This window comes from Ammodytes marinus, assembly GCF_949987685.1.
Source record: "Ammodytes marinus genome assembly, chromosome: 22".
NCBI lineage: Eukaryota > Metazoa > Chordata > Actinopteri > Uranoscopiformes > Ammodytidae > Ammodytes > Ammodytes marinus.
The window spans coordinates 19,029,621-19,052,098 of record NC_137226.1 but is presented as its reverse complement, the minus strand read 5'-3'; the positions used below and the strand labels follow the sequence as shown (position 1 = coordinate 19,052,098).

The 22,478-nt window shown below is 40.2% G+C and overlaps 1 protein-coding gene across 1 annotated transcript in view; it reads left to right on the top strand.

Annotated features, from left to right (window-relative positions):
• LOC307268686 (anoctamin-4-like) overlaps positions 1–22,218 on the top strand; it is a gene marked incomplete at both ends in the record, with an annotated part of 45,981 nt that extends 23,763 nt beyond the window's left edge. The window contains 19 exons of the mRNA XM_080051420.1: positions 2,367–2,473; positions 3,157–3,212; positions 3,387–3,508; positions 6,185–6,319; positions 6,781–6,877; positions 7,115–7,175; positions 12,080–12,162; positions 14,383–14,523; positions 14,823–14,987; positions 15,563–15,599; positions 15,805–15,916; positions 16,668–16,725; positions 18,272–18,369; positions 18,645–18,787; positions 19,359–19,511; positions 19,662–19,809; positions 20,702–20,821; positions 21,396–21,501; positions 22,027–22,218. Coding sequence (XP_079907546.1) covers positions 2,367–2,473; positions 3,157–3,212; positions 3,387–3,508; positions 6,185–6,319; positions 6,781–6,877; positions 7,115–7,175; positions 12,080–12,162; positions 14,383–14,523; positions 14,823–14,987; positions 15,563–15,599; positions 15,805–15,916; positions 16,668–16,725; positions 18,272–18,369; positions 18,645–18,787; positions 19,359–19,511; positions 19,662–19,809; positions 20,702–20,821; positions 21,396–21,501; positions 22,027–22,218 — 2,134 coding nt within the window. The remainder of the gene's footprint in view (positions 1–2,366; positions 2,474–3,156; positions 3,213–3,386; positions 3,509–6,184; positions 6,320–6,780; positions 6,878–7,114; positions 7,176–12,079; positions 12,163–14,382; positions 14,524–14,822; positions 14,988–15,562; positions 15,600–15,804; positions 15,917–16,667; positions 16,726–18,271; positions 18,370–18,644; positions 18,788–19,358; positions 19,512–19,661; positions 19,810–20,701; positions 20,822–21,395; positions 21,502–22,026) is intronic.
• Positions 22,219–22,478: the final 260 nt, after the last annotated feature.

Sequence of the window (22,478 nt, the reverse complement as noted above, 5' to 3'; positions counted from 1 at the left end):
CGTTTCCTACGCGTTCCATATCTTCAACATACTTCAACCTTCAAACCTGATTCAAATATCGACATGTTCAGCTTTTCAAGGACTTTATTGCTCCCCTTCAACATTTTCAAAAAAATTCATAATTTCATACTCCTTCAAAGTTTTATGCAAATTATGCAAAATTTCAAATCCCTACTCCTCCTTCATACTTTATCCGACAAACTTCATTGTCACATATAACTGTTCAGAATAGTTCAGAGATTAACATTCTATGAATGGAATTTTCAGGAAATCCATAACTTCAAAGAAATTCAATAATTTATTAAATTAATATTTCTTGCAAAATTATGATTCCTCCTACTCGTTCATACTTCATCGTAGAAACTCCATTCAAAGTTTTCCATGTTCGTCTTGCACAGGAGCACATTTCCATAATTCACAATTTTTTCATAAAATTCATAACTTCAGAGATAATTAAATCCTACAAAGTTAATTTCTTCGACCAAATATTCAGCAATCTTTCGTCTTTCATTGTTAAAATTCAACCTTTTAAAAAAAAAGCATAGTTTTCAAATTAATCAGCCATGTTTGACGCATGTAACATCAATTTGAGTGATTTCTAGAGTGTGCACATCAACTGCCAGAGTGGAGAAGAGGGAATAAAAAAGAACACCAGACATTTTTAAGATTGCGTCAACTCACAAAAATCTAACTCCTCGTGGATGATTTTGGTCTCTAACTGTAGATATTATTGTTGCGGTCGCAGAAATGTTTCTTTGGAGCCAAATGGACATACATATTGGGAGCTGTGAGCTTCTAAGCGGAAAAAAGTCTAACCGAACGATGCCTCCTCCCTCATTGACACTAATATTGAAATAGACTGCTTTCAACGAGGAAATTTAAAGTGTACACCATTTGCTTCTTACTCTGAATTCCGAAGTTTTCAAATTACAAACACAAATTTGACACTGAATATTAATTGGAATCTTCTGGTTCTCACGGTGTGATATTTTTTTCTGTCAGAAAAACAGTTTGCGAGATAAAAGCAGCAGTTTGGGCTTATGCGTTCATTTGAAATCGCCTGTGTGTGAGATCCTCTTTGGGAGAGAAGTGATTGTATGTGTGTACAGTACCAGCTGTTTACAATTGACACTGATTAGCTGTCAGCCACTATGGAGACCTCTGCACCTGCCTATGACATCATAGGATAATGTAGGTCACAGAATGGGAGAAGAGTTCAATCTCTTATGATACATCCAGAATACAAGTGAAATTTGCCTAAGTCGAGAGTTTGAGAATGCTTTTCCTCTAATAACTTTCTAAATGTTCAACTTTTTCAGGAGTTTGAAATTACCTCCTCTGGAATGTGCTCTAGGACCCGAAAATATGAAAATATGTATATTTATTTGAAATTTTGTGGTCCCAAAATGACGCCACAGCCCCATTCTAAGCGGATGGAGAAAATTCAAATTGAGTTAACTCAGTCATTTTTCATCCGATAAACTTCATTCCACATTTTACATGTTCAGCTCCTTCAGGACATTACATGGTAGTATCCTGATTGAGCTGAACACAGGGTTGGGGGTTCGAATCCCTGTTCCAACACAACATTTTTGACTTCACCGGATTTTCTTAAAAATTTGCACAGATGTTGAGTATGACTCAGAGATGACATCACAAGAGTTTAGAGGTCAAAGGTCAAATTTCAAGGTCACTGTGACGTTGCCTTTTGTGACTGCATTATCTCATGAACGCTTCCACGGTTTTTCTTCAAATTTTGCACAGATGTTGATTATGACTCAGAGATGACATCAAAATAGTTTAGAGGTCAAAGGTCAAATTTCAAGGTCACTGTGACATTGCCTTTTGTGACTGCATTATCTCATGAACGCTTCCATGGTTTTTCTTCAAATTTTTCACAAATGTTGATTCTGACTCAAAGATGAACTGATTACATTTTGGAGGTCATAGTTCAAGGTCATAATTCATTCCTCATTTCAGCTAGAAAGTCCATTCAAACTTCCAAATATTCCACATTTCTCAAACATTCTATTTTTCAACCATTCTGTTCATTCAGATATATTCATCCTTCGTTCTTCATCAACATTCAGCAGTGAAGCGTCAGCTTCTTCAGCATCAGCTTCAGCAGCGTCAGCATTCACACCACAATTTCTTCAAGGAATTGCATTTCTAGTTATCTAACGCTGTTGCCTGGTACAGTTTCCATTTCCTCATTTGTGTACAGGTGCCAATTGAAATGATTTGTGTTGCCTTTCTCATACAAATTGAAACCCCTTCACATACTCACACTCATTAACACGTAGGCCAAAGCCCATACAGTCATTCACGGCAGACACATCTGTAATAACTGCTTTGTTTCACTGCAGTTTCATCATCCACAACAGAGAGACTTTTTTCAGCAATGCCACCAGAAGTCGCATCGTTCACCACATCCTCCAGCGGGTCAAATACGAGGAGGGAAAAAATAAGATAGGTGAGTTTTTCCCTGGACATAATGACAAATTCTAGAAATTTTTTTAAATGAAAGGAAAATGGAAACTAAACAGGGAAGGGGTCAATTAAGAGCCTACTAATAGTCGGTGCCGGCTAGGGTTGTCACTTTAGTTACAAGCTAACGTTACTGTGACATTAAAGGCTACATATTATGCTAATTTTCAGGTTCAAAATTGTAATTTGGGTTTCTACTAGAATATGTTTTAATGGTGTAGTGTCCAAAAAAAAACCTTTATATTTATCCCAGGGCCATTGCTGAATATCCGCTTTTCAGCCTCTGTCTGAAAAAGTCAGTTTTATAGCCTGTGGCTGTCAGCCCTGCCTTCCAAAAATCCCAGTCTGCTCTGATTGGCCCTGAGTCTTAGTTCCATTTTGAATCTAAATGAACTGATTGCGTTTGTGGGATATAGTTTGTAATTTGAATTAAATGCTTAATTGTGGGGCGCTCGGCGGTATAATGAATACAGCGAGTAGTGGTCGCGGGTTCAAATCAGACCCGTGGCTGTTTACTGCATGTCATCCCCCTCTGTCTCCCCATTTCCACTCTATCTCTCTGATCTTCAACTGTCAAGACAATACAACATCTTTAAAAATAAAATTGCTCAACTGACAGCTTTGGGCATCTGTAGCTCTTCATTTACCATCCTTTGTTTTTGATTCCAGGGCTTAATCGTCTCTTGAGCAATAACTCGTATGAGGCATCTTTCCCTCTCCATGAGGTAATGTGGCTGAACTCCATTAAGCCATTCATTAAATACAATCTTTCACCTGTTTTGAAGTCACAACCATTTCCTGTTTCACGCATGAAGTTGTAATTTCCATGTATTGCAGCGATACAAACGTGGACTATGTTTCTTCGTGTGTGTATGTGTGTGCGCTTGGACTTTTAACAGGGGAGTTACCACAGCAAGAACTCCATTAGAACACACGGAGCAGAGAACCACCGGCACCTGCTGTATGAGTGTTGGGCCTGGTGGGGGGTTTGGTACAAGTACCAACCACTGGACCTCATCAGGTAACTCCATTCAGACCTTTAAAGGGGTTGAAAGTAGGCGTATAAGAAATAATAGAAACACTCAAATATCACAATATTTAATGACATGAAGCTCTGTATCAATGTTTTGTCAATAGTTTACATGATGGCAGTGGTTTTGTGTTGTAATTAAGCCTCCGGCCATTAGTTGGCAGCAGGCATTTAGCCATTGTTCTCTCCCCCTTTGATCAAAATAAACCGTATTTGTTTAACATTGAGTCTGAGTTATACTTTGACAGTTTCTCTAATAATAGACTGTTTTGGAGGAAAAAATTACTCAATATATCACCTTGCTTGTATAGTATCCAGTGTTGGGCAAGTTACTTCAAAAGCGTAATGCGGTATTTATTACTTATTACTGGCATTTCAAAGTAGTTAAGTTACATTACAATATTACTGTCTTTGAATTGTAAGGCATTACACTACTTTTACATTACTTTTGCATTACTTTCACCAAAATAACATGAAATATGGATTTGGTGTTCTCAATAGATCTTCTTGTGTTCAATGCAGCTCATTACACAGCAGGAGGTGACATGGTATGGCATAATGACTGAGCTAGGCTTAAGGCTAACACAAGTAGGCCTATGCTATATAATATAATGGTCACAGTTATGGCTCATGGTGCAATACATTTTATAATAGAAATACTGTATCTTTAGGTATTTGTTTAGCCTATATTAATATCAATAGAGCTAGAGCCTACTACTGTAGATTGAAAAAGTAAATTGAGCCTCAAAGATTTGTTTCTTGCGTTCTGGCGACTTAAAAGCACAAACAAGTTGTTCACATCATCATCAACTTTTGCCTTTTTTAGTTGTTCCAAAGAATCTGCCTTATCATCTTGCCATCTAATCTAAATGATAACAGCCCATTATGTTTGTTTATCGTCTCTCTTGCGTGACATTTTATAATAACAATAGTAGCCTAAATATAGGCCTATATCTCCTTTGCTAATTCAAAGCATCCACTCATTATGTTGGGAGTCGACGTGTGTGTCAGAGGCATGAATCGACAAAGCGATCAACTCTTATTGTGACTTTTTTGCTGCAGCACTTTTAGTGCTGAGGAGAGCTTGCCAACTGCGCTGTCCTTTACGCACCATCATTGCCGCCGTTATGTTAAGATTTCATAATTTGCATCAAAGCAAACCCTTTAGGCGCCGGGTTTTATTTTTTTAAATACTAGATTTTGACACTTAAATTTCAGAAGGCTCTGGATTGAAAGTGGTTTGAGATAGAGACAAAGTGTAAATGAGACAAATATTGAGAATGACCTAAAGTTTATCTGGGGATTAAATTTTCCCATCTAATTAGCATATTATGACGTCATATGGTGGCGGCCATGTTGTAGGCTATTATGTAATTTCCATGAAATACCTGATATTTTGAAAGAGAGTTGAACTTATTTAATCAGATTCACCCCTCCATCCATTTGTAATGATGTCCACTTTGTTGTAAGCCAACAGTTGTAAACTAGAACTAGAACTACACACCACAAAACTCATATAAACAGTAGGCGTTTATGATTTTTTTTTACCCACCACCATTTTTATTTCATTTTTCTTCTATTCTTCATTAATATTATTATCATCATTATTATCATTATAATATGATAATATTAATATATATATAATGCTGCGTCGCATGGCTGCACCACTGCTGCGCATGGACGCACCGTGACCGGGGCCGTAGAAAGAGTGAACACCAACTCCCTACTCGTCAACTTTTTGCTTGCCATATCTCTAAATAACTCCTAAATCCAGCAATACCGCTTCAGCATAAATAGCTTCGTAGCACACTATCTCCGATTTTGCACCTAACAACAGCGCGATTCATTTGCAGCCTGGACGCGGAGGTGTGTCACCTCTCTGCTCTGACAGCAGGCTGGGACTCGCTCCGAGGGGCTGCTCCGAGACTGACCGCCTCCGAGTGCCCTTAGACGGGGAGGGACTCGCGGCAGCACCCGCTGCTCGTTGAGCACAGAGTCTCCAAACACTACAAACGTTTTCAATAACTTGGGCAGTGAGATGGAAGCCAGTAGGCTAGCGCATCTTTGGAATAAATTGTAGCAGCAAATCGAGTTTTCTCCTCCTCTAGCAGTAACATTAGCGTGGGTTTTTTCTCCTCTGCGAAACTCGCGGTGTTGGCCAATTTGTATATAAACAACAAACCAGTCAATTTCGGGTTTAAAATGCATTGTAACGCGCGTTTCTGAGCTATGTACCGCGTTACATATTACCATTTTTTTTGCTGTAATGCCTTACATTACTGCGTTACAGCAAAACGTAATGCATTACAGTAATGCATTACTTCTTGTAACGCGTTACTCCCAACACTGATAGTATCCCAATATATCGCAACATATCATATTGTCACCCCTGTATCGGAATATGTATCGAGGTGCCACATATATATACTTTCCAATACACAGTCCTCGTTCAAATTTGGTCCATTTAACATCATGAAACAGTAGTATAGTAGCATTAATACCATAGTCTTGATTCAGGCTGCAGTTGTCGGTAGCTTCTTTCCAAACAACACATACGGATATAAATCTGCCGTTTGACCAGGTAGTATATTTTTTCGCATTAATGGTTGAAGGGACACTCCAATAACCCCTGGACCTTGTTCCTCATGCATTCTGCTGCTGTTTCAGGAGGTATTTTGGGGAGAAGATCGGTCTGTACTTTGCCTGGCTGGGCTGGTACACAGGGATGCTGTTTCCCGCGGCTCTGGTGGGCCTCTTGGTGTTCCTGTATGGCCTCTTCACTCTGGAGCACTGCCAGGTCAGGTAAACACACCTCCTCTCCTCTCCTTCTCGGGTAAAAATATCATATACAAATATATGTCCTTGCAGTATACAGTGTATGTCCCTCCAGTATGGTATTCAAAGATTGCAGAACAAGCCTTATCTCAGACTCAGTTTGTTTAGAGAAAATCCCAAGTCCCTTTTCTTAATGCATAACTAACTTACTGCAGATAAGACAGAAGATTGTGAAACTGTCCCTGGTAACTTATAGCAATGGTGCCAAAATAAAAGCTTATTTTGTAAAACAGACACACACACACACACACACACACACACACACACACACACACACATACATACACACAAACATGCATTGCTGTTTCCAGAACGCTCAAAGTTGCATCAGTTTGGGCTATTACAGTGGGCTTTTTCACTGTTGCTAACCTGCTGACATTGTAATGCTACATTTAACGGAGATTGAAAACTAAATGTTGTTTCTTCAGTAAAGAAATCTGCCAGGCCACTGACATCATCATGTGCCCCATCTGCGACGAGTACTGCCCCTACCTGAGACTGTCTGACAGCTGCATCTACGCCAAGGTAGCCTACTACCACCACATTAAAGGGACAACATGTGCACACCACCGTTGTGCAATGTGTTACTGCACCCAGAGTAAATGTGCAGATTAACAATTAACAACTCTTGTGAAAATGAAGTGGTCAGGCTTACACTGCATTTGCTGTTAGTAAAAAATTATCGACAGTAACTATTGACTGTGAACTTCAGCTAAATTATGTTTCCATCAAATCATTGTTTTGTTATGTTTCTATTTTCAGGTCACTCATCTCTTCGACAATGGGGCAACTGTTTTCTTTGCTGTGTTCATGGCTGTTTGGGGTAAGTCCAGCGGTGCACGTTTCAGCTCAGAATGTCTAGCTTTGTGTTTGTAATTGTAGAAGAGAACTTTACATTTACTAAAGGTTCATATGTTTAACATGTTATCAAAAAGTAGCGTATTTGCCAATTCCACAAACACATAGCAAATACAGTATAGCATTGTTATATGTCAAGTTTCGGTCCACCTGGTGACTTTATGTCCAATGTTTTGGTTTACACCCACTGCTGAGGAACATCTCTGGCTATGTTGCTGATAAATGCTACGCTATGGTCACTGCTGTCTGGCGCTAGGCAGGTAGCTCATAGCTCTATTAATGAAAAAAGCTGCTAGCTGCTGGAAGAAACGCTAATAAGAGCGGCGAGACAAGGCAAAAACATTAATGTTACAGGCCTTGAAAAAAATACGTTGAGCTGAAAGACGCTAAAACGCTCTGTAGAAGTGAGGGGCATTGCTGAACTGGGTGCTAGTTGTCTGTGGGTTTGTTACAAATAATCTTTTGACTCCATTGTCCATATCAATTTATAAATTGGTGCATATAATTTCATTTATTTTATTATTGAAAAAACAGAACTCAAAACAAAACTGTTATTCTTACAGGTAAAAACAAGGACACATATTATTGAATTATACATAGGTTGTACATATTAAAAAAGATGCATTTATTAATTTCATCATGGAGATTAACCTTGATATCCACGATTTGGTTTGCTTTTGGTAAAAGAGGATTGGGAGCCCGTCATCGCTGAACCAGGTCCCAGGGTATGGAAGGTGCAAACAGAGAGTTTGTAATTGGTTCATATTGTCCAAATGATGTAGCAGCAGCAGCGTGGTCATCATATAGCTTATAGCTGGTCTGTTTATACATATCTAGGTGGAAGGGCGAGGGGGCTGTAGAATACAAAAAAAGGAAAATTAATAAAGTTTCAGACAACATCTTCTTTCACTTTAGTCTATGCCATCTTAATATTTGTGATTATTATAGTTGTATGCTACTAAATAAGACCTGGAGGTATATCTAGGTAGGCATTTAAATTGTTTTGATTGAACAATCAACCTTGAAACTTTTGTGATTCATGAATTCAAACAATAACCCTTTAAAAAGCCAGCTAAACTCTCACCAATGAGTTTCTTGACAGTCTCTGGGTGTTTGAGAGCCTTTTGGATTCTGTTGTCCAATCTCCAACATCTCAGCATGCAGAAGAGAACTAAACACAGCTGGAGGGCAAAGGTCAACACGCCCAGCACGATGATGGTGGTGTTAACTGTTGAGGGTAAAGAGGAGAGGAAGGGAATGAGATTGAATTGTAGTTTCAAGCAGAGACATGACACGGACACTTCCAGGACATTTGTCATTTAAACTAAAGGTGCTTTGCTCAGTATGGTACTTATATAAGCTATATGCTTCTTAAGCTCCACAAGAGACTGAATAACCACCATCAAACAGGGTTTGACCTATACAGGAGCTGTAATGAAGCCAAAAGCTCAAAATCTAAAATACGTAAATCAAAGGTGAGGACACGTCAGAATTGTTTAAATTATAGAGAATATGTGCTGTGTCTCCCACAAGTGTACCTACTAATGAAAGCAGTGCAGGGCCTGTTGCATTAGTGTGTTTTAATAATTCAAACACTAAGGCATATTCAGACAATGTCCTCATCGCAGTGGAAACCCTATCCATTTCACACTCATACATATTTTATAGTCAATTTCAGATACAGCTGTGAAGTGGGACAAGTGGCTATGAGGAACTTTCAGTTTTGGTTGATTCTAGCGCCCCTTTTGGACAAAAGCGGTAGTGTTTCTACAACACCAATATAAAGATATTTGCGAGCGCGTGCCAGCGGCGCGTGCATTTGATTAGTAAGCAAGTGAAAGAGAGACAGCAGGATGCACCGCAATGAGTAATGTATTTATATGTGACTATGTAAGATTAAAACATGTGAGCAACATTTGATTGAGCAAAAAAATAGCGTTGTTTTTTTGCTTATGGTCTCGTTTGCTGTCACAGGTCAGTTCTGATCATCTAAGGAGGAGGTTTAAGTGTTTAAAATTACGACATAGGAGTTTGACAGACCAGACCCACTTATATACTAAAACTACAGAATCATCAACTTTTACTCATGTGACATTTTTATTGGAAATGTTACAGTACCATCTGATGCTAGGTGTGGTGTTGACTCCCAGTGGGTGACCTCTGGCTCAGAGAAGCCCAGAGTCAGGTTGTGTTTCTGCAGAAAGCCCATCAGTCAGATCCCTCAGCGCTCCAGGAGAGTGTCCTGTGGCAGAAGAGGCATTGGCTTCTTTTTACTCACATCCTGGCAAAGATGTACTTTTCTTCCGTACACATAGAGGAACAAATCTGTTTTATATTTAATGTTAACTTGGCTTTAGAAAATAAGTGACTGTTACAGGCTGTACATGCACTGAGCGTACTGATTCCATATCAAGGGAAAAATGTCTTGTTTGTGTCTCACTAATTTAGCATGAATTGTGAACTGGGAGCAGGATTCAGCATGCAACTGCACAGCAAACGGAACGGAATGTCCAATACTATCAGAATGTAACTTTTTTTTTTTCCATCTGAGCCTCATCCAATAGGATACACTGTCTGCTCTGGTCAGCACAGGGGTGACAGAAGGATACAAAATGATCAAAAATAGACCCAATGACGAACAAAAGGTGACATGCTCACCCTAGGGTACTTGAATAGAATGCCATTCATCACTAAAGTAGGGCCGGAATATTAATCCAGGTATAACAAGGTTTTAGTGAGATGTTATATTAAAGACCATATTACATGTTTTTTTGCTAGAGTGAAAAAGCCTAAATGCTAACTTTCATTATCTCAGTCTTTAACCCCCTTATCTCCTCAACTAACTACCTTTGACCACCTTGAATCAGTCACAGACCTCTACACTGTACACTCAAAAGTCATGCAGCAGATTTTCAAGTGTAAATGTAAAGTAAAAAAAAAAGAGTGGTAAAAGTGAGTTTGTGAATGAAAATGAAGCACATACAGAAGAGCAAATTATACATCAAGATACACGCATATTTATACACAAAAATAAGCCATCGCACACAGATAATCTAAGAGTAAAGACTCATAGCAAGTGAAAAAGGTTCATCTCTGTGTGTAGAGCATTGTGGAAAGTCAAGTTGTTTTCACAGCTGCACAGACAATGCCAGAGCCCGGCGTTGTGTCTGCAAACGCTTAAGAATATTCCAATTTGATATCCAGTATTAAAGAAAAGTCTACTAGACATATAGTAGTACTAGACAGTTAGTACTGACCTTGCAATCGCTGCTTCTCTGTTGGAAGTTGCTGCTGCCGCTGCTGTTGCTACTTTCCAAATGATTGTATCTTGTGGGTTCAACTGCAGACTATAGGGTCAGCTCAAATCCCTTCATTAAGGTTCCTCAGCAGTGTGCTCCCCCGTTGTCTCCACACGGGAAGCAGAGCCCTTCTAACACACACCACACGCACTATCGCATTGAAAACATGTTGTTCAATTGGCATGTGGTCACATTAGAGAAAGTAGACTTGTTGGACACTCTCAGGTTAAAGCCTCCTAATCGGTGTGGAGTGTCTGTGTACAGTGAGGAGGCACTGATTCACTGTTCTTTGGAGAGGGCAGGTAAACATGTTGACAGGTCAATAAGTTAGCTATCCATAGGACTTTGTTCCAGAGTATCTGCCTGTGGCATTGAGAGCGAATGTCATCATAACACCATAGTAAATATCATGGGAGAGTTATTTAGCCTCGTTGAAATTTGAACACAGTGGTCTCACTAGTATTACTGGTCAGTCAGGACTCAGCCAGTGACTTCACCTTTTAGGATATATAAGCAATTGTGGTCCCTTTTTTTAAAAGGTGCAGTCTTTAATAAGGGTGTATTTTGGCGTCATCTTGTGGTAAAAAATCAAGAGTTCAAAGTTCCCTTGCTAACCCCTCAATTTCTGAGAATGTACCAAAGCTACGGTGGCCTTAAAGGACAAGAAACAAGTTACAAAGGATGGCATCTTGGTAGATGATGCCGTCTTTACCTAGCTTCATGTCCTTGAAGGCCACCGTAGCTTCTGTACATTCTTTGAAAGGGAGGGGTAGACAAGGAGCGTTGCAATCTAAAATTACACCTTCATTCCACACAGCAATTGTTCATGGGTCACATGACTATATGCAATGTGAAAGGAGTGACTCGTAATGATGAAACCAGACAAAGTTATTATCTCTCTCTCTCTACTGATCCCTTCAGTTTTGTAGAGCATGTTAGTGTCGTTCAGCTCATTGTTTTGTTATTTTATAGCCTCCAGTTTAACTGTTTTAGCTCAGTCTCACTGTTCTCATCAACCTTATGTCCAGCAATATATTTTCTACAGACAGGCCCTGATAAACCTGCTGAACTTTTATGGCCCACCGCCAATTGGAAGACAGACAAAGTCAATGACTAGCTAATTAGCTTGCTGGTTAACGTATGGGAGCTTTCAGCAGCTTAAAACACATATATTTATCTCAGGGTTTGGTGGCAATCAAAGACGGAGCTAGAGGGAATGACATTCTACCCATGACTAACACGACTCCATCATAATACTAATGTTGCTCCATGGCTGTTAGCATCTATTATAACATCATAGGTGGAACATCATTTGTTTACAACTTTCAAGAAGATATGAAATACAATAAGAGCAAGACAGCATATGTGAAAATATTCTTCATCTTTTAATATAAACTGATGCAAGAACAAATGTAATATGTGGCACCCTGTTATACTCAGTGTGTTTTACCTTGAAAGTCTTACCAGACATTTGAAGGTTATTATATCAGCCCTTATGAGGAGCCAAGTAATAGGCCTACCTTAAAAAAAAACACATTGTGATCTTTACTGTTTCATTCATGTCTTCCAGCCACGGTCTTCCTGGAGTTTTGGAAAAGGCGCCGAGCTGTCCTGGCATACGACTGGGACCTCATTGACTGGGAGGAGGAGGAGGTGAAGCCCTCAAAACCATTTCTATTTCAAGTTTCTTACTCTGTTGCTTGACGATGATTCAACGTGTTACTTGTACAGCACTAGCAATAAGAATAGTTTGCCATGACTCTTTTCAGTCTTCTAGGATATATTTTTTGAAAAGGTGCAATTGTATAATGACTCATTGGAAATGTACCGTTGTTACACTTTTACAATGGTAGCTCCAACATACTCAGACCCATACACAGTTGTTGTTTTTCAGGAAATTGCCGTGGGTTGACAATGTATTACTGTTTTTGCCGAATGCTTACACACATGTTGCAGACTTTGGCCCACTGTGTCAAAACTTAACACACAGGCCGAATAGGACACAGCACATGGAGATAAACTTCTAACTTGAAACTCTTGAAACAAAACCTAACAATCCCATTTCAAAACTGTTTTTAGCATCAAAACGATACACACATGCACTTTTGAATTACTCTTTCCTAGCAGCAACAACACACAGATGTGCTTTATGCAAAACACAGCTGTATTCAGTACTTTGGATTGTTTTTGACTTTAAAAGTCTCATACAGATTCTTTTGTGAAAGATTGATCCACTACAGTTGATCTAGGCACATGAAAACAAAATGTAAACGCTTCAGATTTTTTATTTTGCCATTTCAGGTTTTTGCAAAAGAAAAAAAAACACAAAGACACACAAGAAATGGTACAACTAGAATGTTCTACAAAACATAGTGTTGTAGGGGAATGATTGGAAGACATTTAGGCTATGGATCCTGTCTCCTGTTGGCATCTGGCCACATCATCTCATCCACGTCACAGGCAATGTCCTCCCTTGTCAAGCAACGGGGGAAATATCCAACCTCTTGCAGAATTTTTTTGGAAAGATTGATCCACTATATTTTTATTTAGACACATGAAAAAATATAGAAAAGCTTCTGAAAAAAAGTTTATATTGCAATTTCATGGTTTTGGCCAACAAAAGAAAAAAACACAACAAATAGGTGGATCACAGTTCAACAAGCAATTCAGTGTGTCACTACGAACTCTGAAACAATAACAGTAAAATAAAAATAAAATAAGTGTTGTAAGGAATGGTGCGAGTGGATTATGAATCCTTTGGATACCGCCTCCCGTTTGCGTCTGGCCACATCGCCTCATCGACATCACATGCAATGTCATCCTTTGAGAAGCAACAGCAAAAATATTCCTGATATCCAGTCTAAATGTCCTAATTATGAAGCTATTGTGTTGTTGGGCTGGAATCTCAGACCAGCCTCCTATATTGTTAGGCCATGATCTATAACATGGTCCACTATAGTGACCCTGTTTCCATCTGTTGTCTCCTTTGTCATCGTCCTCCTGCCACTCTCTCTTGTCCTCTTCCCCTGACTCTTACTGTCTCACAAAGGAGCTGAGCTTACCTGAGGTCTATTTGTAATGCTAAGGCTCACACTGATTGGTATTATATTAGCTTTATTTTTTATTTTTTAGTGAGTCTGTGTGCTTTTCCAATTTTAGTTGTGTTTTGTATTTTAAATAGATGTGTTTTCCCAATGATTGCAAGAGATTTCATTTTTGAACAATGTGTCTTATGTGAAAAACAGTGTGTAGTGTTTTGCAAGAAGTGTGTTGGAGAATTTCAAACACAGTCCAAAGCCCTTATTGTGTTTGTAGGGTTGGTGCTTGTGTTTAGGGCATGGTCACCAAAGTTAGAGGTTGTGATGCTTTGGGCATAGCAACCACTAGTGTTTAAGCATTAGGTAAAAACTGTAACCTGCCACCCTCGTCTGTCAAACACACTCAAGCTGGTAAATGTGTTCTTTGAGCGACTGCTGTTTGTGGGTGTTTGAGGGACTCAGAGTCTCAACCTGCTTTGTGTAGATCATAAGACAAAGACAAAGCTGGCAAACCCAAGGTGGCTGACCAATGCGTCTGTAGCTCAGTTACAGACATTGTCAGCCTGAGCATGCTTATCTGAATGTGTAAAAACATGTACCTACGAATACATAAAGTAAACTATGTGTAAGAAAAACACATTAGTCAACATATATCTTTTATAAAGTCACCGGTGCTGGGGTTCTCTACTCTCTCTTTCTAGTTTCTGTTTTACGCTTTAGAAACTGGAATTACACACGTCCGTTCCTATAGAAATGGCTGACAGTGGCTGTCTCATTGATCCTTTACATTTCAGGCTAGATTTTGCTAACATGCGTCTTGTCCTCTGTCTATCAGGATGAGATAAGGCCGCAGTTTGAGGCCAAATACTCCAAGAAGGAGAGGATGAACCCCATATCTGGAAAGCCCGAGCCTCACCAGGACTTCACCGACAAATACAGTCGCCTCATCGTCTCAGCATCCGGGATCTTCTTCATGGTGAGTTTTGGGTGGGGGTCATCCCTATTATATGTCCCCACAGCACCAATAATAAATAATCAATCTTTATTTGTTATATCATAACATCCCCTGGAGCTTTTGAAAAATTTGTCATAAACAAACCCATCACTGATTGTGGTGCTCAACTGTTTTAACCTTTGTATTATATAGATAGACTCATTTTTGATGTAGGCCTATGCATATAGATAGCACTTACTACACATTCACCCAGTATAAGTGCAATGAGAAGTTGATGTGTGTTGCCATCATTAGCATAGGTGTTTATGTATATGTGACAGATCCTGGTTGTGATCGCCGCTGTGTTTGGCATCGTCATCTACCGCGTGATCACAGTCAGCACCTTCGCCGCCTTCGGCTGGGCTCTCATCAGGAACAACTCTCAGGTGGCCACCACGGGGACGGCAGTCTGCATCAACTTCTGTATGATCATGCTCCTCAACGTGGTGAGGGTCCACTGTCCACCAACAGCACTGGCTGCGTTCGAAAAAGCCCTACTAACGTCCTACTCATACTAATTTTGACGTCAATTTGATTATGTTGTCTGTGGTTGTGTACGGCAGTTTGTGTAGGCGAGAAATGCCCGGATGAGTACTTACTTAAGGCACGGGAAGATTTTGTGTATGGATTGATTGTTACTTTTCCATACTCAACCGCCCCACAATGCATTGTGTCTTTACAAACAACACAGAAGTTTAAAAAACAAACTTTATTGCTTCTGTATACTTCAGTGTAAAAGCTCCGACAAACCTCGCATACACAATCGATCATTAAGTAGACAGTATGTAATATACATGTTGAGTATGTAGGAGGGAGGACGTTAGTAGGGCTTTTCGAACACAGCCACTGTGTATCTGGGTTGTAGTACACTACCCAGACACAGCAGATGCCTTTTTTGCCCTTTATGTAGGCTATGTGAAGACCAAATGTGTGTGCTTTTTATGGACTGTTGTTAATCAATGATACATAATACAATCAATTTAACTTCCTCCCTCACTCCAACATTATACATTTTTTCCAGCTCTATGAAAAAGTTGCTCTTCTTCTCACTAATTTAGGTAAGTTGACTGCAACAGAAGATTCATTATTCTTGGAGTTGAAAGGGTTCACAGCACTGAACATACCGTATATTTGTCTTGTTCACTCATCAAATAAGAATACATATCATAGGTTAGTCACTTTACTTATAGTATTTGTGCACATAATGAATAGTTTGTCTAAGCACCCCCCCCCCCCCCCCCCTGTCTGTCTGCATCACCACAGAGCAGCCGAGGACTGAGTCAGAGTGGGAGAACAGCTTTACCCTCAAGATGTTCCTTTTTCAGTTTGTCAACCTCAACAGTTCAACTTTCTACATCGCCTTCTTTCTAGGAAGGTGAGGAGGTCACAAATGCAGAATACTGATGCAAACTGTACGTGCACATGTATTTCAGTGCTCTGAAAGCCACATATGCATAGAAATGTGTACACAGTCAATACATATAGTACCCTAGGCTAAAAGTAATAATAATATAGCTTGTTTCTTAAAGTAAAACAGTTTACTCGGCAAAAGAGTATAGATAAAACAGAAACAAATAAAAACAGAAATAAATAAGAGACCATAACAATAAAATACATTTAATAAGAATATACATTTTCTTTAAATTCCAAGATTTAATTAAAAAAATGAAAAAGATTAGTCAGAAGTTCTGACATAAAAAGCCTTTTGAAAAAGATGTGTTACCTTGTTGACCAGGTTTCCTTTTTAAAAGTTAGTACATAAAGTCCTTGAGCAATGTCACCATGACATAGTCAAAGGGACACTGTGGTCTGCCTGGGACACAAACTGTGAAGACAGTGATGTCATTCTGAGCAATACGAGCCAGAAGGGATTTGAAAACAGTGAGATTCACATTAAAGCCAATTCTGCTGGTTCCAAACAGCCAACATGGAGACTTCAGTATATACTCTTTTGTGATGTGCTCCTGTGTTGCCAATTTTTTTAACTGGGCTTTTGGTTTGATAGTTTAATATGACTCAAACTCATGAAAGATAAAGGTAATTAAAAGGAAAGATGTTCACGCTGTTGTTGGAAAAACAGGCTTCATATTGAAATTTTTTCTTTTTTTTTCTTTCTTGGTTGACAGATTTACAGGCCGGCCTGGTGAATATCTACGCCTCATCAATCGCTGGAAACTGGAAGAAGTGAGTAATGACTTTGCTCTCCCAGGGGGGGAATAACGACTATGCATTATGGAACTAAGTATTTCTAAAATGGACATCAGGCTATAACTGTGAGCCGAACCACTAGGCATTTAACCCCCATCAGCAGTAAGTGTTTCTGCTAGCAGTACTAAATGGGAACATGCTGGGGTTATAACACACGCTGAGGTGGTCTAAAGGGAAGAAAAGCCTGAGCTAGCGCTTTTAGGAGCTGAGCTAACCGGCTCTCGCTAGTTCCCACGGCCGCTGGAATGGAAATGGAAAAACTGTCTGTGATGTGACATGTATGGTACAAGGGCAGCATCAGTCAGCTGTTTGTGGCCATGTGCTGTAAAGTATGAGGTTATATAATAATGTGTGAAGGAGGAAGGTATTAATACAAAGTAATTTGTATTGAGCTCTGCAGACATTAGAGATACTATTCCCTGAATATTCCGAGACATCTACAACATTACTTTTACTGGTTAAAACTGATTTTAAGATATCTAGAAGGAACAATGTTGATATCTTGGATTGAACGGGAAATAAATATGTTTTAATATACCTTGAATCACAGCTAGTCATACTGCTAATACCTGCAACTGTAGAGATCTGTAATGAGTAACCCCATACACATGAATGGCAAAAGTAGTTTTCATTTTGTTGGGAAAAATATATGATTACAGAAATGTTGCTACAATGACCGTTGATACTAGTGATGAATATCCAGTCTAGCCAATACTTATTAAAATCACTTGACGGTACATACTTTCAAATGCAGTGTTGGTTGTCGAGCACTATGACACACTGCACTGATTTTAAACTTTCGATTGCCGCGCCCGAGGCCCATCCTCTGCCAGGTCAGGTTATAATCAATCTGATCTGATATTGTGCTGTCTGACTACAGCATTGCCCACCATGTTACCATTCTCATTAGCACATGGAGTTATGTGACATCATAGCTTGACCCAGATTCAACCCGGATTAGAGTTCTAGCCAGCCAGAGTGAGTAAAAAAAACCCATGTGTGGGAGTTCAGGACCCTTACTGAATCTGTCTCATGTCTTTAAAAAAAAGGCTCTGTAAACAGGCATGTTGCTTGCTACTGTGGGACCCCCTTTGTTTACCTACCCTTTGTTTACATACCAGTTCACAGAGTGTAGGCTGTGTATTCCCACCATGTTTTTTCTGCACACACACACACACACACACACACACACACACGCACACACACACACACACACAGTACAGACAGGTGTATTGGATCGTGAGGAGATATTCACTGATTTTGACAAAAAGTGACAAACATTCTCCAGAATTGCTGACTTTACCTTTAAAACTGATGCTTACACAACATGACAGAGGAGTGACTAGTCTTTCTACACAGTTTAATGTGCCTCCTCTGTGTGTGTGGCTGTGTGTGTGTGTGTGTGTGTGTGTGTGTGTGTGTGTGTGTGTGTGTGTGTGTGTGTGTGTGTGTGTGTGTGTGTGTGTGTGTGTGTGTGTGTGTGTGTGTGTGTGTGTGTGTGTGTGTCTCCCTGACGCCGCAGTGTCACCCCAGTGGCTGCCTCATCGACCTCTGTCTGCAGATGGGGATCATCATGGTGCTGAAACAGACCTGGAACAACTTCATGGAGCTGGGCTACCCGTGAGTGCCAATAAGGTTTCAAATGGCCCGAGACGTATACTGTACCAATACCTTTTTGGCCTGAACCACAAATATATATATATTTTTTTTTTTACAAACCATAACGTATGAATAATTTAACCAATTCAGGAAAATCCTCGGATATCAGTAACAGTCAAATGTAAAAACCTGCCAGCAGAGTAACAGCAGATGAAATCCGATCCGCTTGTTTTCTGTGCTGAATCTGAATTGTTTGTGCCGTTTGTTTGTCTGTCTGTTGTTGTTGTTGTTGCTAGTCTGATCCAGAACTGGTGGACCCGACGGAGGCTGAGGAAAGAGCACGGAGAGGCAGCCAAGGCCGGCTTCCCACAGTGGGAGAGAGATTACAATTTACAGCCAATGAATGCCTACGGACTCTTTGATGAATACTTAGAAATGAGTATGTTGCAACCAAACTTTTTTTTTTTTTTTTTTTTTTACACGTTTAGCACAAAGAGAGCTCTGGTAATAGGAATACACATTACGTATGCCAGTGCCACAAGCTTAGATATAGGATTTAAGGTTATCCCAAATGCGCCCCCACATTTTAATCTTCTATTATACAATGAAACTTTTTTGTTTTTGTTTTTCTCACTCGGTAACCCAGCAGCTTCAGCACATGTTATGTAACCGTAACAGTGATTTGCTGTGAATTGAATTTGGAGTCCGTCCACATACTCAAATCTTTATCGTTGCTCTCCACTGTCTTAACATATAAATCTGCAATTGGCATATAAAAAGGACATCCTAGTTGCTTACTAAAACCCCGGATGGGTTTCTTTAGAAGATATCTTACCCAGGAATGAGATGATACATGCAGAGCCAAAGGGGGATTTACTGTATATAGGAGCTACATTCATCAAGGTGACAAAAAAGAAGACTCTTATGCTAATGTCGGTTTTTTTGCTAACAAAGTGGCCATAATGAGCATCTACACTATGGGACCCAAAAGGCTTTTGTGTTTGTTGCAGTCTTACAGTTCGGCTTCACCACCATCTTCGTGGCGGCCTTCCCTCTGGCGCCGCTCTTGGCGCTGCTCAACAACATCATCGAGATTCGTTTGGACGCCTACAAGTTTGTCACACAGTGGCGGCGACCTCTGCCCTCACAAGCCAAAGACATAGGTACAGCTCTACATGGTTACATTTAACTACAGTATTTGTTCTCTCTCTCTCTCAGGCATAAGAAAAGTCTATTCAAATGCTGATTTCATGTTTTGTAGAGTCTTTATTTTTATTTTCAATTTGTATGTTTTCAATTCTAATTGTATTAAGGGATCTGGTATGGTATTCTGGAGGGCATCGGCATCTTGTCCGTCATCACCAATGCCTTTGTCATCGCTGTTACCTCAGACTTCATCCCTCGCCTCGTTTACGCCTACAAGTACGGGCCTTGTGCTGGGCAGGGCCGAGCAGGGGAGGGGTGAGTGATTATTTTGTTGTGCTAGTTTAGTTCATTTTTTCCCTATTTAAGGTGAAGTGTGTAGAATGTATTGGCATTTTTCAGAACATACTTGGTAGAGATAGTAATATTATATTCATAAGTATGTTTTCAATCAGTGAATAATCGCTTGAAAATATTATTTTATTATCTTATTATTCACCCTACACGGTGGCCGCCATGTTGCACCGCCTTGTTTCTACAGTAGCACAGTATGGACAAACTTAACGGCCATTATGCATTTTTATAGTGAGTGTCCCAGAGAAACGCACCTTTTGGAAGACAAAGAAGCAGTGCTACAGAATAAATAACTAAATACATCTTCTCCTCATCACTTGATATGTTCAAAAAAGACTTGAGACAGTGGTGGATGATGCTTTCTTTAGTTACTAGCTTCTTGTCCTTGAAGGCCAACGTAACTTCTGTAATTATTCAGAAGGGAGGGGTAACCAAGGGAGCGTTGCAATCTTGAACTTCCACCACTTGATGCGACTGAAGGGCCGTACATACTTGCCGCTTGGCGTCCACGGACTTATAAGCTAGCGGACTGCATATGCTCAGTGGCATTCATACTTCAAACAAGTCTTGTGTCGTTCTGCATAGAGATCAGGGCACACAGGGCGCGCGGTTACAAATTCTGGGCTGCACGTGCGCAATCGCCGATGGGTCTACATTTCTGGGCGGATGACGGTTTTTATGTCATGCACCCTCTCGATTTGCGAGTATGTGGCTAGTATGAATTCACCTTAAGTGTTCCGATATTATACACTGCACCTTTGATTTATTTTTTTACTGCAATACCTTTGTGTGGAAAGAGTTTATTTTGCTCCTGTTTTAAGGATTTATGGATAATGATTTCTCTTATGTCCCTCAGTTGTATGATTGGTTACGTGAACGCCAGCCTTTCAGTATTTCGAGTGTCTGACTTTGAGAAGAGATCAGAGCCCAGGACCACTGGCTCCGAGCTGTTTGGAGAAGCTGTGAACTTTTGCAGGTAGTGCATGTGTGTTTTTGTGTGTGTGTGTGTGTGTGTGTGTGTTTGTGTGTGTGTGTGTGTGTGTGTGTGTGTGTGTACGTACGTGCACCAAAAGCCCTCAGCGCTCGTCACACATAAGGTGTTTAAAATACATTTTAAAAATGTCCTCATACGGTTTTCTTGGTACCAAGTCACCAATAAGGTGTTCCCTTAGCATCTGTTGCTCATTATTCACTTTGGGCTGCGAGCATTTGTGTTACCCCAGGATGGATTGCATAACCTGTGGAGTGTGTGTTCATCCATCACTTTAATTAATGATCCCTATAAACCACAGACTGAGCATCGCATAAAATATAAATCACAAAACAAGTAGTCCAAACAGAAGTCAGCTTCAACAAGAATGAATAAACGTTTTGTATCATACAATAAAACACGGCAAGGATTTAGATAGCAAGACGCTTTGATGCTTTATACAGTACGTACTGTACATACATGTAACAACTCCTGTGAATTTTTACTCAAATGTGTTGGTGTAGATGTCATTAATGCTAATTTGTGATTACCTTTTAAACCAATCTGTTTGACCCACCAGGTACCGTGACTACAGGGAACCTCCAGACTCTGCTGAGCCCTACAAGTACACTCTACAGTTCTGGCACGTCCTTGCAGCCCGTCTCGCATTCATCATTGTATTTGAGGTCAGTTGTTTTTTTGGGGTTAGGGAGAATTACACCAGATAGTTGAGTATAGTCGACTAACACCTCAGATTGCACCGATCAAGTTTTCTTTAGCAGCCTCAGCCCAGTGCCGTGTGCACACTCTATCACTACACTACATGGCTCAAGTGGCCTCATTTTGTTCTCCCTGTGGCACAGATGGGATTTGTTATATGCACTTTGTGTAAGAAGTAAAAAAGCACATCGAGGCCTCATCATATGTGGAAATAAATCCCAATCTGATTTGTGTCCTATGTGATCTCATAGGACAGGTCGGATATGACTTTGTCATCTAAATTCACACATCATTGAAAATGCAACGTTTTTTTCGGCGTTTGACGTTGAGCATGTTGCCGCATATGCCCAGGCTGCATACCTTCCCTGCGTTTGGGTTCCTCACCGTTTCACTTTGGAGATACGCCTTAGAGAACTTCGAGTATTTGGTTTGTTTTTCATTGTAGAGATATTTTTTTTCTGACATTTGTGATAACATACTCTTTTTTGCAGCACATGGTCTTTGCCATCAAGACCCTGATCGCGTACCTGATCCCAGACCTTCCCAAGAACCTGCGGGACAGGATGCGCAGAGAGAAATACCTGATCCAGGAGATGATGTACGAGGCCGAGCTAGAGAGACTGCAGAAGGAGAAAAATGAGAAGAAGAAGAAAGGCAGGGCCCATCACAAGGAGTGGCCCTGAATGTGACCGACGGGTAGGCTACAGCCGGAGATTTAGAGGCTGACTTTACAAGGGGATTATTCATGACTCGTGTGGGGTTTAATCTATCTTGTTACACAACAGGAATTGAGTGTTTGCTAAAACCCCACCCCATGAACAGGAACCGTCCAATCATAGCTAAGCAGCTGTCACCAGGCACGGCCAGGTCAACCTCTGGATTACTCCACATGTTGATGTGGTGTGCATTGATGTGTAGTAAGGGAGATGCGGGCCCTTTTAAA